At 39.7% G+C, this 16,083-nt stretch overlaps 1 protein-coding gene across 9 annotated transcripts in view; it reads left to right on the top strand.

Annotated features, from left to right (window-relative positions):
• USP37 (ubiquitin specific peptidase 37) overlaps window positions 1–16,083 on the top strand; it is a 105,233-nt gene that overhangs the window by 50,296 nt on the left and 38,854 nt on the right. For all 9 annotated transcript variants that reach the window (XM_037740826.1, XM_017535139.2, XM_037740825.1 and 6 more), the window contains 3 exons: window positions 8,432–8,563; window positions 8,718–8,841; window positions 10,609–10,799. In XM_037740826.1, coding sequence (XP_037596754.1) covers window positions 8,432–8,563; window positions 8,718–8,841; window positions 10,609–10,799 — 447 coding nt within the window. The remainder of the gene's footprint in view (window positions 1–8,431; window positions 8,564–8,717; window positions 8,842–10,608; window positions 10,800–16,083) is intronic.

Raw genomic sequence — 16,083 nt, 5'->3', positions numbered from 1 at the left:
TGTTAAGGATTAAGACTAAGGAAGGCAGTTTGAAAATTTTAATTATTTTTCCCAAATTGCTCTCTCAGAACCTACCAACTTATTTGTTTATAATCTCACTCAAAGTACTCCTTTTATACCAGCTTTAAACTTACCAGTTTACTTGCATAAGTAGTATTTGCCAAATGGCTTATTCATAGTAGTTTATATGCTTCATATATTAGCAGAAAACGTCGTAAAATTTGCAGTGAAAACAATTCACTCTCCTCTCTGCTTACCTGTTGCTTTCTCTAATCTTCATCTTTTCTATTCTTCTATAATGTTTGCTTTCCAGTCAAATGCTTAATTTCCTTTTTTCTTCATTCTAATTGTTCTACCTCAGTTGTCTTATTATCTCCTAACCAGACAACATTTTATATTGATTTTATCTATCCCATTTTGTGACCATTCTTCATCTGAGTCTTTGTCTCTGTCTACCCTGATCTTATTTGTTTCATTTTCCTATTGCCTTCTCTTGTATATTTTATAGTTTACTTGTAGTTTCTGCTATTCACCTCCTTCGGACTCTTTTGACAGCCTTGTGAGTTGCCACCCTTGGTGCTCTAGGCTCCTCCAGTGTTTATTTCATTTCTGTATAGTACCTATACCCATCTCTAGAAATACATCTTTCCTCTTTTTAGACTTCTTCCAGGAATTAGAGTATAGTATGTCAAGCCGTGTAAGTACTCAGGACTCAGGCAGGATTCCTTTAAAAACAACAACAACTGAGTAGAAAACTACCACGTCTAAAGGATAATGAAGGCTGCCTAATTGCAGTGTTCCTCACAAATCCTCCAAAAAACATAAAATTAATGAGGAGTACAAAGAAAAGCACACATAGTCTATGCTTCAGTATTGCTAGAGACAATACCTCCACCTTTAAGTTACCTTCTTAAGTAGAGAAGCAAACCAAATTCCTGCAGTGTTCCCATTTTCTACTGCTTAAGCCTATGGTTGCTGAGAGTTTGGGACAAGAGGCTTAAGGGATTCCATGAAAAATAATTTACAGTAGAGGACTTGGATGAAACACTGAAGAAAATCACTCCCAGAAAGAGAAAATCCAATAAGTAGCAAAATAATCTGGATCTTGGTAGTTTACATCTATTTATAGGGAAGAGGTTTGAAGTCAGCGGTACCAGAAGTAACAGCCTCAAAGAATCATTACTTATAGGGGAGAATTAGCCAAGTCTGGAAACTTGGTTTAGAAGCAAGAGAAGAAAATTAAGAATTGTGTCAAAATGAAAGCATGCCAACCTCTCTTTTTCCCTTTCCTTCACCACCATCGTCCTCATCCATTAAAGAAACTGTACTTCAAAAAGAAAAGAAAAACTATACTTCACTGAACTAACTGCTTCACTTAAGCCCTATTCACAAAATGAAAAGGAATATAAAAAAGCAGTCCACTTCCATTAAAAAATGACTGTAAGAAAAAAACACAGCAGGGTGCAGTGGCTCACCCCTTTAATCCTAGCACTTTGGGAGGCCAAAGCTGATGGATCACAAGTTCAGGAGTTCTAGACTAGCCTGACCAACATGGTGAAACCCCATCTTTATTCAAAATACAAAAATTAGCTCAGAGTGGTGGTACACTCCTGTAATCCCAGCTACTCAGGAGGCTGAGGCAGGAGAATCGCTTGAGCCCAGGAGGCGGAGGTTGCAGTGAGCCAAGTTCACACCATTGCACTCCAGCCTGGGTGACAGGGTTGAGACTCATCTCAAAAAAGAAAAAAACAGAAACATTAATCAAAATATTTCAGCCAGTGAAAATTCTGCCCCCTAGAACAAACCATGAAGTAAATTGTTTATAGTGAGTAGATGCTAAATAGAATAAGACCAGGCACAGTGGCTCACACCTATAATCCAAGCACTTTGGGAGGCTGAGGTTGGCGAATCACTTGAGGTGAAAAGTTTGAGACCAGCCTGGCCAACATGGTGAAACCCTATCTCTACTAAAAATACAAAAATTAGCTGGACATGGTGGCACATGCCTGTAATCCCAGCTACTTGGGAGGTGGAGGAAGGAGTATTGCTTGAACCTGGGAGGTGGAGGTTGCGGTGAGCCGAGATGACGACAGTGAGACTCCATCTTGAAAAAATAAATAAGAATGAAATATCCTGAAAGAAGCATTTGAAAGTATGAAAAAGTAGCACGAATAAAGAATTCAGGTGCTGTGGCTCATGCCTGTAAAACAGCACTTTGGGAGGCCGAGGCGGGTGGATCACTTGAGGTCAGGAGCTCAAAGCCAGCCTGACCAGCATGATGAAACCCCATCTCTACTAAAAATATAAAAAAATTAGCTGGATGTGGCGGCAGATGCCTGTAATCCCAGCTATTTGAAAGCCTGAGGCAGGAGAATCGCTTGAACCTGGGAGGCAGAGGTTGCAGTCAGGCGAGATCATGTCACTGCACTCCAACCTGGGCAACAGAGTGAAGCAAAACTCCTGTTTCAAAAAGAAAAAAAAAAAAAAGGATTTCAAACTAAGAATCACAGTGGACAAGCAAGAAGAAATGAAATGACAAATGCTTGAACTCAGAAAAAATGGAGAAGAAAAATATATTGAAAATGAAGTTTTAAAGATACCCAATTGAAAATAATTTCAAGTGAACATTTAGTAATGGGATTTAAAAAGGAAAGCTGGGAAACAAAACAAAACAAAAAACATGAAAAAAATACGTATAAAAAGCCAGAAAGTAGTTGAATTAGAAAAAAGGCAAAGAATACCCCCATATTACATATAATTAGAGTCCTGGAAGAAGACAAATCACTGAGACAGAAGTAGTGTTAAAAGCTATGATCTGGGCCAGTCACGGTGGCTCACACCTGTAGTCCCAGCACTTTGGGAGGCAAGGCAGGCGGATCATGAGGTCAGAAGTTAAAGACCAGCCTGATCAATATGGTGAAACCCTGTCTCTACTAAAAATACAAAAATTAGCCGGGCATTGTGGCGCAAGCCTGTAGTCTCAGCTACTCGGGAGGCTGAGGCAGGAGAATCGCTTGGGCCTGGGAGGCGGAGGTTGCAATGAGTTGAGATTGTGCCACTGCACTCCAACCTGGGAGACAGAATGAGACTCCATCTCAAAAAAAAAGAAAAAAGAAAACTGTAATCTAACCAGGCATGCTGACTCATGCCTATAATACCAGCACTTTGGAAGGCCAAAGTGGGTAGATGACTTGAGCCCAGGAATTCGAGACCAACCTGGGCAACAAAGCAAAACCCCATCTACAAAAAATACAAAAATTAGCTGGGCTTGGTGATGTGCACCTATGTCCCAGCTACTCAGGGGACTGAGGCAGAAGGATTGCTTGAGCCCAGGAGGTCAAGGCTTCAGTGAGCCATGGTCGTTCTACTTGTACTTCAGCCTGGGTGACAGTGAGACCTTGTCTCAAAACAAACAAAACAACTATAATCCAAGAAAATTTCCCTGAAATAAGCCTTGAATCTATATACTGAAAGAGCTTTCCAGGTGTCTGGAAAATTGACCTAGAATAATCAAGACATATTTTAGTATAGCTATTAGACTTTAGAGACAAGGAAAAATCCTCAGTTCCTTAATCAAAAAGATGAAATATTTAACAAGGGCAAGAGAAATAGACTGGCACCAGACTTGGTAAAATCATCACGCAAAGCAGGTAACACTAACATCATTTTCAAGAAATTCGATGAAAGGAGGCGTGAAACAAAAATTTCATGCCAGGCCAAGATGTCAAATATGTAAGCTAGAGAAAAAAAGTTTGGAAGTATAAGAACTTGGAATACTGTACACACATTTCTTCTTCCTGAGGATTCGAATGAGCTTCATGCATCTGAGAGTAACTGCAGAAACATTGACAAAATGTAAATGATGAACATTTCTTATATTCAGTTATAGAACTAAGAGAAACAATGATGAAAATACATGTAAAAGAATGGTATGTAAACATTATGTCAGCTGGGCATGATGGCTAACACCTGTAATCCCAGCATTTTGGGAGGCTGAGGCAGGCAGATCGCTTGAGCTCGGGAGTTCGAGACCAGCCTGGGAAACATAGAAAAGCCACATCGCTACAAAAAATACAAAAAAAAATTTAGCTGAGTGTAGTTGCGCACACCTGTCGTCCCAGCTGCTTGGGAGGCTGAGGTTGGGAGGATTGCTTGAGCCTGTGAGATCCAGGCCACAGTGAACCATGGCCACACCATTGCACTCTAGCTTGAGTGACAAAATGAGACACTGTCTCCCCCCAATTTTTTTTTTCTGATAAAGTAGTAAGATTGCAACTAAAAGAAAGTGAGAGAAGAGAGAGAAGGAAGAAAGTAGAATTATGTAGTTGACTGTTTCATAAGTAATAGGTGTGAGTGAGTCAAAGGATGCCATTTAAAATGAATGGGCTTGGTGCAATGGCTCACTCCTGTAAGCCCAACATTTTGGGAGGCCAAGTTGGAAGGATCACTTGAGGCTGAGAGTCAAGACCAGCCTGGGCGACATAGTAAGGCCCTGTCTCTACAAAAATAAAAAAATAATAAAATGGACAGGCTAGTCCAAGCACAGTGGTCCACATCTGTAATCCTAGTGCTTGGGGAGGCCAAAATGGGAGATCACTTGAGACTAGGAGTTCAAGACCAGCCTGGGCAACATAGTAAGGCCCTGTCTCTACAAATGATAAAGTAAAAAATTAGCCTAACATGGTGGTATATATCTTTAATCCCAGCTACTGGGGAGACTGAGGCTGAAGGATCGCTTGAGCTCAGGAGTTCAAAGTTACAGTGAGCTATGATCATATCACTGCACTCCAGCCTGAGTGACAGAGCAAGACTTTGTCTCTAAAATAATAGAATGGACAGGCTAGATGGCTTTAAAAATTTATCATAAAGGGGTTAATAGCAATATCAAAAGTCGAAAACTCTCATAAAGCAAAACCAAACTCTATGCTGCATACTAGAAATACACTTAGAACAGTAATTTTTAAAATTTTATAGTAAAGGGAAGGAGAAAGTATTTAATGGAAACAATAAGAAATCGGACTGCAGTCCTGAGACCCAATAAAGTAGAACTTAGGTCAGAAATGTGTGTGTATATTAGGCCAGAAACCTGTATTATTTTTCCTTCCAGTTCGGTCAGTTTTTACTTAATGTATTTTATAGCTTTGTTTTTGGTGCATACACATTTAGGATTGTATTAGTTAAATCTTCTTAATGAATTGACCTCTCTATTGTTATGAAATACCCCTTTTTATCCCTGATAATATTTTTCTGAAGTCTATCGTGTCTTATATTAATGGTTTCTCCACATTTTTTATGATTAGATCATCCAGTCTAAATTGATAGTTGAAGTATTTAGACCATTAACATTTTTCACAATCATGGATAAAGCTTAGTTTAAGTCTGCCATCTTGCTAATTGTTTTCTATTTGGTCCACCTACCTTGGTTACTTTTTTCTCTTTTCTTTTTTTCTTTGTGCTCATTTATCTCCATTATTGCCCCCCGCATCATTCATACTATTGTCATGCGTTTTACTTCTATGTATGTCATACATCTCACAATACGTAGTTACGACTTTTTTATAGCCTTACTGAGATAAAATTCACATACCATGTAGTTACCTGTTTGAAGTGTATTATTTGATGTTATTGTTTTTACTTTAAACAGTTCAGTAGTATTTAAAGAAATTAAAAGATGAGACAGAAATGTGTTTTGTATTTTCCCACATGATTTATTGTTTTAAGTGCACTTTATTCTTTTGCGTGGATCCGAGTTTCTATCTGGTGTCATTTTTCCTTCTGCGTGAAGAATGTTGCTTTAACATTAAGAATTCTTACAGTGCACGTCTCCTGGCAGCAAGTATTCTCAGATTTTGCAGATTTTGTTTGTCAGAAACAGGATTTTGCTTTTAAAACATATTTCCATTAGATCTAGAAATCTAGCTCATATAGAACTCTAATTTCATAGTGTGTTTCTTTCAGTATTTTAAAGGCATCTTTTCATATAATTTCTGACTAGAAGCCTATGGTCTTAATTTTGTTTTAGTCTTAACTCTACAATTATGTACTTTGTTTCCTTAGCTTGCATATTCAAAATTTTTTCTCTAGCTTGAATACTTGAAAAATAGTTTGGCTGGATAGAAAATCCTTGGGTCTTACTTTTTCTCCTTGGGTTTCTTAAAATGCTACTTTACTGTTCCCTTGCTTTGTATTTGCTTTTCAGAAATCTGATGCCAGTCTTATTCTTCTGCCCTTGTAAGTGATTTAATCTTCTTCCTTGAAGGCTCTGTGATAGTTTTTCTCTGACTGCTTTTCAAGATTTTCTCTTTATTGCTAACTTTTAGCAGTTTTATTTTGATGGACTTCATTTTGATTTGTGTTTATCTCACTTGGGATTTGTTGAGCTTCTTGGATCTGTGGTTTTCTAGATCAGATTTCGAATGTTTTTAATCTGTTGATTTTTTGGCGTTTTTTTCCCCCCCGACTCTTCCCTCCTCTGGATTCCAATTATTTTTGATAGTGTATTTGGCATTGTCCCACAGGTCAGGGGGAATCTATTCTGTTGCTGTGCTTTCAAGGTCATGGTTATTTCCTTCTATAGTGTCTCATATGCTATTAATCTCATCAAGTGAAATTTTCATTTTAAATACTCTGGTTTTCATCTCTAGAAGTTTAATTTGGGTCTTTAAAAAAATCTTCCACTTCTCTCATTATGTTTATGATTTCCTTTGCATTCTTGATCATATAGAGCATATTTTAAATAGTTGTTTTAACATCCTTATTTATGGTGGTTTTGATAATTTTGAGTCTCCTAATTAAGTTCTTTCTTTCATTTTCATTTTTCTTTTCTTTCTTTCTCAGTTGTGTGATTGGCCTAAGTTCTTTTTGGTTGAATGTAGAGTATCCTTTAAGGCTAATTTGCTCCTTTTCCTAAAGCATAGTTCCTTTGGGGTCTCTGTTAACACTCTGTGAATTCACCTAGGTCTTTCCACGCTGACTGGTAGAAATTCAAACTGGTGGAATTTTAGTCCCTGCATGAATTCTGGGAGTTGTTTGTCCAATAACTCCACAGTAAACATTCTTTTCCTTTAAGTTCTTCTTGATTAGGGTCAATAAGACTAAGTTTCACTCTGCATACACAGGTTGGTATTTAGCCAAGTACTCAAGCAGACTGCTATGCAGGTTTCTGGAGCTTTTCCTTTGTTCAGTTCCCACCTCTCAAGTACTCTGTCCCAGAAATCTCAGCAACCTTAGCTTCTCAAACTCGTTTCTCTCAGCTCAACTTGGTCAGATGTCTGGGCTCTGTTTGAGTGCTCCCTGAATTGCAGTTCACAAATTGCCTCCAGACAGAAAACCTGGGTAATAGTAGGGCTCACATTTATTTTCCTTCTCTTATGGATCACTGTTTCGTGCTGCCTGTTGTCTAGTATCCGAAAATAGCTATTTTCTCTGTTTTGTTCATTTTTCTTATTTACAGTAGGAAGGTAATTCAGACTCATATTTCCTCATAGGCAGAAGCAGATGCAATAGTTCTCTTGGGTACTCAAAATTGACATCACCCATGGGCAACACAGGAATATCACATATTCCTGGATGTGATGCCCTTAGAAGGATGGAGTAGCCACCAGACATTGGCTGACACCTGTAATCCCAGCACTTTGGGAGGCTGAGGCAGGCAGATTGCTTGAGCCCAGGAGTTCAAAACCAGCCTGGGGTGACTTGGTGAAACTCTGTCTCTACAAAAAATACAAAATTAGCCTGGCGTGGTAGTACCCATTTATAGTCCCAGCTACTCAGGATGCTGAGTTGGCAGGATCCTCTGAGCCTGGGGAGGCTGAGGCTGCAGGGAGCCAAGATTGTGCCACTGCACTCGGCAACAGAATGAGACACTCTCTCTCAAAAAAAAAAAAAAAGAATTGGATGTGAGGGCGATCTGGGTGCAACATCTGTCACACCATTGATTACCAGGGTTGATTTGGCTGATCTGACTGGCTAGGCAGATATCCCCTTCCTCCCTCATCACTCCATGTGCATCCCTCCCAAAGCTTTGCACTCAGTCGAAGAGGATGACCATCAATAGAGGAAGACCAGTCTTCCGTCAAGGGTATACCAGTAGCTACACTTCCATACTAGAACATCCAAACAAGCTCTTAAAAAAAAATAATAAAGGATGACATGTTATCACTGTTTGCTCATGTGCTCTTCCAGTTTGGGCTGAATCTCATCATGAGGAAATTAACATGATCTAGTAACTTGTTAGGAATGGACATTTTTGTGTCTTCTCTGTCTAAACCTACTGAATCAGAAACCTTGGGGTTAGGGTCCAGCAATATGTAGTTTAACAAGCCCTCCAGGTGATTCTGATACATACTAAAGTGGAGAACTCCTACTATACTGAACATACTTTAGGAATTCCTGCTGCCTTCTTCTAAAGCACTATTTCTTTAATTTTCAGCTTCTCCAATTTGGGAAATACCTGCTATATGAATGCCATTTTACAATCTCTATTTTCACTCCAGTCATTTGCAAATGACTTGCTTAAACAAGGTATTCCATGGAAGAAAATTCCACTCAATGCACTTATCAGGTAATCATTATGTACTGTACTTATTGAGTAACCTTTTACTTCATTGATTATAGAATAATGGAATTTTAGACACTCAAAAATTTTCTGTGCTGTTATTAGTAGTCTTTAAAATGTCATGCCATGTCATGTAAAACTTTGTTTTTTGTTTTACCAGACGCTTTGCACACTTGCTTGTTAAAAAAGATATCTGTAATTCAGAGACCAAAAAAGATTTACTCAAGAAGGTTAAAAATGCCATTTCAGCTACAGCAGAGAGATTCTCTGGTTATATGCAGAATGTGAGTATTAATTGTTTTAAAACGTTTCAGAGGCCTGACACAGTGACTCACGTCCGTAATCCCAGCACTTAGGGAGGCCTAGGTGGGCAGATCACATGAGGTCAGGAGTTTGAGACCAGCCTGGCTAACATGGTTTGAAACCCTGTCTCTACTAAAAATAGAAAAATTAGCTGGGCATGGTGGTAGGCACCTGTAATCCCAGCGACTGGGGAGGCTGAGGCAGAAGAATTACTTGAAGCTGGGAAGCAGAGGTTGCAGTTAGCCAAGATTGTGCCACTGCACTCCAACCTGGGTGACAGAGCAAGACTCCATCTCAGTCAGTCAATCAATCAATATTTATAAAAATAAATAAAATGTTTCAGAGATCATGGAAATAGACATGATTTTAGTGTTTCTTGATTTTTATTTTAAAATGAGATTTGTGTATGCGTGTTCATTATGTAATGAAAAACCTGAGGAGAGGCTGGACTTGGTGGCTCATTCCTGTAATCTCAGCACTTTCAGAGGCCAAGGCAGGTGGATCACCTGCAGTTAGGCGTTCCAGACCAGCCTGACTGACATGGTGAAACCCCATCTCTACTAAAAATACAAAAAAATTAGCTGGGCATGGTGTCGAATGCCTATAATCCCAGCTACTTGGGAGGCTGATGCAGGAGAATCTATTGAACCTCGGGGGGAGTGGGTTGCAGTGAGCTGAGATTATGCCATTGCACTCCAGTCTGGATGGCAACAGCAAAAATCCTTCTCAGAAAAGAAAGAGGCCGGGCGCAGTGGCTCACGCCTGCAATCCCAGCACTTTGGGAGGCCGAGGCGGGTGGATCATCACGAGGTCAAGAGATCGAGACCATCCTGGTCAACATGGTGAAATCCCGTCTGTACTAAAAATACAAAAAATTAGCTGAGCATGGTGGCGCGTGCCTGTAATCCCAGCTACTCAGGAGGCTGAGGCAGGAGAATCGCCTGAACCTAGGAGGTGGAGGTTGCGGTGAGCCGAGATCGCGCCATTGCACTCCAGCCTGGGTAACCTGAGTGAAACTCTGTCTCAAAAAAAAAAGAAAGAAAGAAAGAAAGAAAAACCTAAGGAGTTGTAGCAAGACTAAAGGTAACTCTTCTGTGTATTGTACCATATTTTAATATGTAGATTTGATTTGCTAGTGCAAGGATTTGGGCTGTGTTAGCTGCAAAAAGCTTTTTTAAAAAAAGCAAAGTGAGGAGTTATACAATTGATATAATTACTAAGAATGTACAATCTGTCATTTGTTTTTATCCATAAAATATGCAGCCCCCCCCCAAATTCTTTTAAGAATAAACCTGACATTGTTCACATATGTCGTTGAATTCCAAGGGCTTTCACTGTATAAATTATGTTAATAAGATACTGTTTTTTGGTGGTTTTGTTTTTTGTTAGTTTTCCTTTTTTTGAGACAGAATCTTGCTGTGTCACCCAAGCTGGAATATAATGGTGTAATCTTGGCTCACTGCAACCTCTGCCTCCCGGGTTCAAGTGATTCTTCTGCCTCAGCCTCCCAAGGAGCTGGAACTACAGGCACCCACCGCCACACCTGGCTAATTTTTGTATTTTTAGTAGAGATAGGGCTTCATCATGTTGGCCAGACAGGTCTCAAACTCCTGACCTCAAGTGATCCGCCCGCCTTGGCCTCCCAGGGTGCTGGGATTACAGTTGTGAAGCACCAGGCACAGCCTCAATAAGCTGTTATTGTGACAAAAAATGTTTTTATCTAATTAAGGATATCATTGTCTTATTAGGATGCTCACGAATTTTTAAGTCAGTGCTTGGACCAGCTGAAAGAAGATATGGAAAAATTAAATAAAACTTGGAAGACTGAACCTGTTTCTGGAGAAGAAAATTCACCAGATATTTCAGCTACCAGAGTATACACTTGCCCTGTTATTACTAATTTGGAGTTTGAGGTTCAGCACTCCATCATTTGTAAAGCGTAAGTAATATCTAAGAAATGATTTTCCCCTTTTAGTTCTTTATGGCAAGTGATTGAAACTTTCCTACGACATAGCAAATGCTATGAATTATTTTCTGTTGTTAAGACATGGTCTCACACTGTCACCCAGGCTCTTGAGTGTAGTGGCACAACCCTAGCTCATTGCAGCTTAGATCTCCTGGGATCAAATGATCCTCTGACCTTAGCCTCCCGAATAGTGTATTTTTATCTCATCTTCATTTCTATGTCATAGGGGAAATATAAACCAACAGATTATACCAAACCTTTTTTTTCAAAATCTTTATCTTTCTATAGAAATGCTTGGGCTAGGCACAGTGACTCATGACTGTAATACCAGCACTTTAGCAGGATGAAGTGGGTAGATAGTGTGAGCCCAGTAATTCAAGACCAGCCTGGGCAACATGGGAATATACATCTCTACAAAATATACAAAAATTAGCCAGGCATGATGGTGCACACCTATAATCCCAGCTACTTGGAAGGCTGAAGTGGGAGAATTGCTTGAGGCCGGCAAGTTGAGGCTGCATTGAGCCCTGATCACGCCACTGCACTCCAACTTGGGCAACAAAGCAAGACCCTATCTCAAAAAACAAAATAAAACAAAACAAAAATTCTTGGTGGAGTGAGAACTGAGGAAAATTTAAATACTTTGTTATACGCTTTAGTATTGACTAAACGCTTAATTTTGATCTATAGTTTTTTTGTTTGTTTTTTCATTGCTGTGTAGAATATTGAGTTGTTTGGGAATACTTGTTTTTCACTGAAAAAAAATATTACTTGCTTGTTTGGTTGAACCACAAATTATTTTTACTAAATTTTTTTTTACAAAATAGATCAAAATTTGAATTATTTTTGCCCTTTGCAGTGTTTTTCAACCATATTTGCAGTAATTATCTAGACTTATTTCCTACATTAAATTAATTTCCATGCTTATCATCAGGACTTCAACACCCTGCACATCACTTTAAAATATTTTGCTTTGTCTAATCTTCCAGTCATCTATAGTACATTTCTGAATAGATTTTTTTCAGAGAAAATGTAATTCTTTACAGTCTGTATATGAGATAATTATTTTTATGGCTTTCACATATGAGTTAATGCAGAATTATTGAGTCACACATAGACTTTACCCATCAATGTATTATGTATACTGTCCTATCATACCCTGTTACTCTGTGCCACTCATAAGAAACTTTACTTTGTGGGAATTTTTTCTTTTTCTTCCAGAAAATCTGTGGTATTTATTTTTGAAATTCAGTTTCACTGGTTTACATCTAGTTATTAACACTTTTGTTACTTTTTCCTTAATATGGTAGAGCCTTTTCTTCTGAAGTTTTGGGATTTTCTCCAGCCCAGAAAACTATTCTCTAAATACTGCTTCTTTTCCATTTTGGAATTTTCTTCAGAAATATTCAGAATCCACATTGGTTCTCCAATTTTCTGTCCTCCATATCTGTTTTTCTCAGACTACTCAAAATGATAGTGTTCACTGATATCTTTTTCAGCTATAACATTCTAGCATTTTTAACCAGAATTTTAATAAAAACAGATTTGCATCAGTAGTCTGTGATATTGTTTGCCTTCATTCAAGACTTCATAAGTGTTTTTTCCCCTAATGGATAAACGATTTTCTAAAGAAAATATTCGAATCTTGCAAGTATGGTTCAGCTTATAAAAGCTAGAGAGTCCAACAGCAGTAAATAATATGATAGCCATTTATTCCTTCCTTCTTATGCACCTTCCAGACAAAATTTGTGCAAGTGAAAGTGAAGGGCAAAGTTTTCAGTTATTATTGAATTGTGGGAGTACCATTCAAACTTTTTAATAGAAAATTTAAGTTGCCTCTGTTGAAAATGACCACAGGTAATCCGTCAGCTCTCTCAGTCAGGTGTGGGGAGGTGGGCAGTGGGATCATTCAGGGAACGCAGAAGAAAACAGGCCATATCAGGCTGGCCGCAGTGGCTCATACCTGTAATCCCAGCACTTTGGGAGGCTGAGGTGGGTGGATCACCTGAGGTCAGGAGTTTGAGACCACCCTGGCCAACATGGTGAAACTCCATCTCCACTAAAAATACAAAAATTAGCCAGGTGTGCTGGTGTGTGCCTGTAGTCCCAGCTACTAGGGAGGTTGAGGCAGGAGAATTGCTTTAACCTGAGAGGTGGCATCTGCAGTAAGCCAGGATCACACCATTGCACTCTAGCCTGGGTAACAGAGCAAGACCCCATCTCTAAAAAGAAAAGAAAGAAGGCCATATCAGAGCAATGGCTTCTGCACTGTGCCAGTGGCGTTAGGCACTAATTGTATAGCACCCAAATGTTGGATGTGCAGTTGAGGTATGTGCACCTGAGCAATAAGTGCCTTGGGTCGTGGGATATAGACACACCATGTAGCTAGACTGGGCAGGATGTGCCACCTGGGTGGGGATAGGGCTCTGTTGCTTCATTAGTAATTTTCTTTAGGACACTTCTCTAAACACAAAGTAGTTTCTGGCTGAAGGAAGATTCAACACACTTTACACTTTGGATTGTAATTTTGTGTGTTCATCCTCTGCCCCATCGTGCTGTAGGTTTGTTTGGCCAGTTTGTCAAATGTACTTGTTTTTAAAACTATTACAATTTAAGCTGACTGCTTTTTAATTATTATAAGACAATTCAATATATGAATAATATATTCTTGAATATGGGATTTTTTTTTTTTTTTTTTTGAGACAGAATGCAGTGGCATAGTCATAGCTTACTGTAGCCTCCAAACTCCTGAACTTAAGCAGTCCTTCCCACCTCAGCATCCTGAGTAGCTAGGACTACGGGCACACACCACCATGCCCAATTAATTTTAAATTTTTTTCTAGACACAGGCTCTCCCTGTTGTCCAGGTTGGTCTTGAATTCCTGGCCTCAAGCAGCCCTCCCACCATAGCCTTCCAAATTCCTGGGGTTTACAGGCATAAGCCACTGTGCCCAGCTTTGTGTTTCTTTTTCTCAAACCTGACATCTCATATGTCCGCAAGTCCTTTCAGCTCTACCTTGAAAATACATCCAGAATCTGACCTCTTTTTACCACTTTGAGTGCCACTGCCCCACACCAAGCCACTATCATCTGTTTGAATTGTTGCAGCGTCTTAAATTAGTCACCATGTTTCTGCAGTCTGTTTAAATACAAAAGCCAAAGTGATCCATTTAAAATGGAAGTTATTTCATGTCAGCCTTCTGCTTATAAAATTAAAAAGTCTATGACTTGTGTAATCTCATGTAATCTGCCTCTCAGCACTCCTACCCCCATCTCTGCTAACTCTCTTTGTCTTCTGTCACACGTTTCCCTTGCTCATTCCATTTTAACCAAATTAGCTTCCTTGCTTTTGTTCAAAAATGCCAGGATCATGGTGCCTCAGAGCCTTTGCACTTACCATTTCCTCTATTTTGAATTCTCTTTCCCAATATTCTCTTCTTTTTATTTAATTACTGATTAATTTTTGAGACAGGATCTTGCTTTGTCACCCAGGCTTGAGTGCAGTGGCCCAATCACAGCTCACTGCAGCCTCAACCTCCCAGGCTCAAGCAGTTCTCCCGCCTCAACCTCCTGAGTAGCTGGGACTACAGGTACATGCCACTGTGCCCAGCTAATTTTTTAAATTTTTTTGTAGCAATGGGGTTTTCCAGTGTTACTCAGGCTGGTCTCAAACTTGTGGGCTCAAGCTAACTTCCCACCTCAGCCTCCCAAAATTCTGAAATTACAAGCCCTCACACCTGGCCCGCATATTCTTATTTAGTTAGTGTCCTCGTTTCTCCAGGAATGAAGGCCATTTGCTCAGTGATGTGTTTTCTTGCCACGCTCTCAGATATTTTGCTCACAGCTGTTATTTCCCTCTTCCCTACTATGTTTTTCCATCTTATATGCATCACTGTCTAATATACTGTGTTTTACTAGTGTCAATTTCATTGTCTCTCCCAATATAATGATGGCTTCATGAGGGGAGGTATTTTTGCCTTGGTTTATTTGCTACTGTCACCCCAGGGTCTAGAACATTTTCTGGCATAGAGGAGGCTGTATTAGGTTTTCAGTGCTGTACAACAAATTGCTTCAAACATATTAGCTTAAAACAAAACCCATTTATTAATTCATCCCAGCTCTGTAGATCAGAAATCTGAGCACAGTATGACTGAGTACTCTGCTCAGAGTATTACAAGGCTGAAATAAAGGCATTACTGCCTGTGTTCTCATCTGGAGCCCAGGTTCCTCTTCTCTCTCATTAAGGTCATGGGTAGAATTCAGATCCTGTGGTTATAGGACTGAGGTCCTCATTTTCTTGCTAGCTGTCCACCAGAACCACTCATTTCCTAAAGGCTGCCTATAGATCCTTGTCCCATGGCTCCCTCATAGGCAGTTCACAATAGTGCTGTGTGCTTTTTTCCAGGCCAGCAGGAAATATACATCTTTCTGACTTCAGACTTCTTCCCTTTCTGTCCTCTAGACCCAGATTTAAAGGGCTTATATGGGCTGAGCATGGTGGCTCATGCCTGTAGTCCCAGCATGTTGAGAGGCTGAGGCAAGAGGATTGCTTGAATCTAGGTGTTAGACCAGCCCTGACAATATAGCGAGACCCCTTCTCTACAAAAAGTTTAAAAATTAGCCAGACGTGGTGATGCACACCTGTAGTCCCAGCTATTTGGGAGGCTGAAGTGGGAGGATTGCTTGAGCCTGAGAGGTCGAGGGTGCAGTGAGCTGTGGTCATGCCACTGCTCTCCAGCCTGGGCAACAAAGTAAGAGCCTGTCTCAAAAACAAACAAACAAAAAGCCTCACATGATTGGATCTGACCCATTCAGATAATCTCCTTTTTGATTCATTCAAAGTTAAGATTAGTAACCTTAATTATATCTGCAAAATTCCTTTGGGCCAGGTAAAGTAACATTGTCTTAGGTGTGGTAGCTCATCATTATCACAGGTTGGTTCCATCCACACTCAAAGGGGACAGAATTATACAGAGTTGAGGGTCATGTTAGAATTCCTGTCAGAGAGGCACTCAGTAAATGTTTGCTGAATGAAAAACAGATATACTCATGTTTTTCAGTCTTTAACTATAACAGTAGGGAATTAGGGTAGAAATACAAATATTACTTAAAGTACTGATAAGATAAAATGAAAAACAAGGCCGGGCGCAGTGGCTCAAGCCTGTAATCCCAGCACTGTGGGAGGCCGAGGCGGGTGGATCACGAGGTCAAGAGATCGAGACCATCCTGGTCAACATGGTGAAACCCCGTCTCTACT

Source organism: Cebus imitator, unplaced genomic scaffold, assembly GCF_001604975.1.
Source record: "Cebus imitator isolate Cc_AM_T3 unplaced genomic scaffold, Cebus_imitator-1.0 Scaffold91, whole genome shotgun sequence".
In the NCBI taxonomy this organism is placed as follows: Eukaryota; Metazoa; Chordata; class Mammalia; order Primates; family Cebidae; genus Cebus; species Cebus imitator.
The sequence above is the reverse complement of the archived record's forward strand: the minus strand, read 5'-3'. Positions and strand labels throughout refer to the sequence as shown.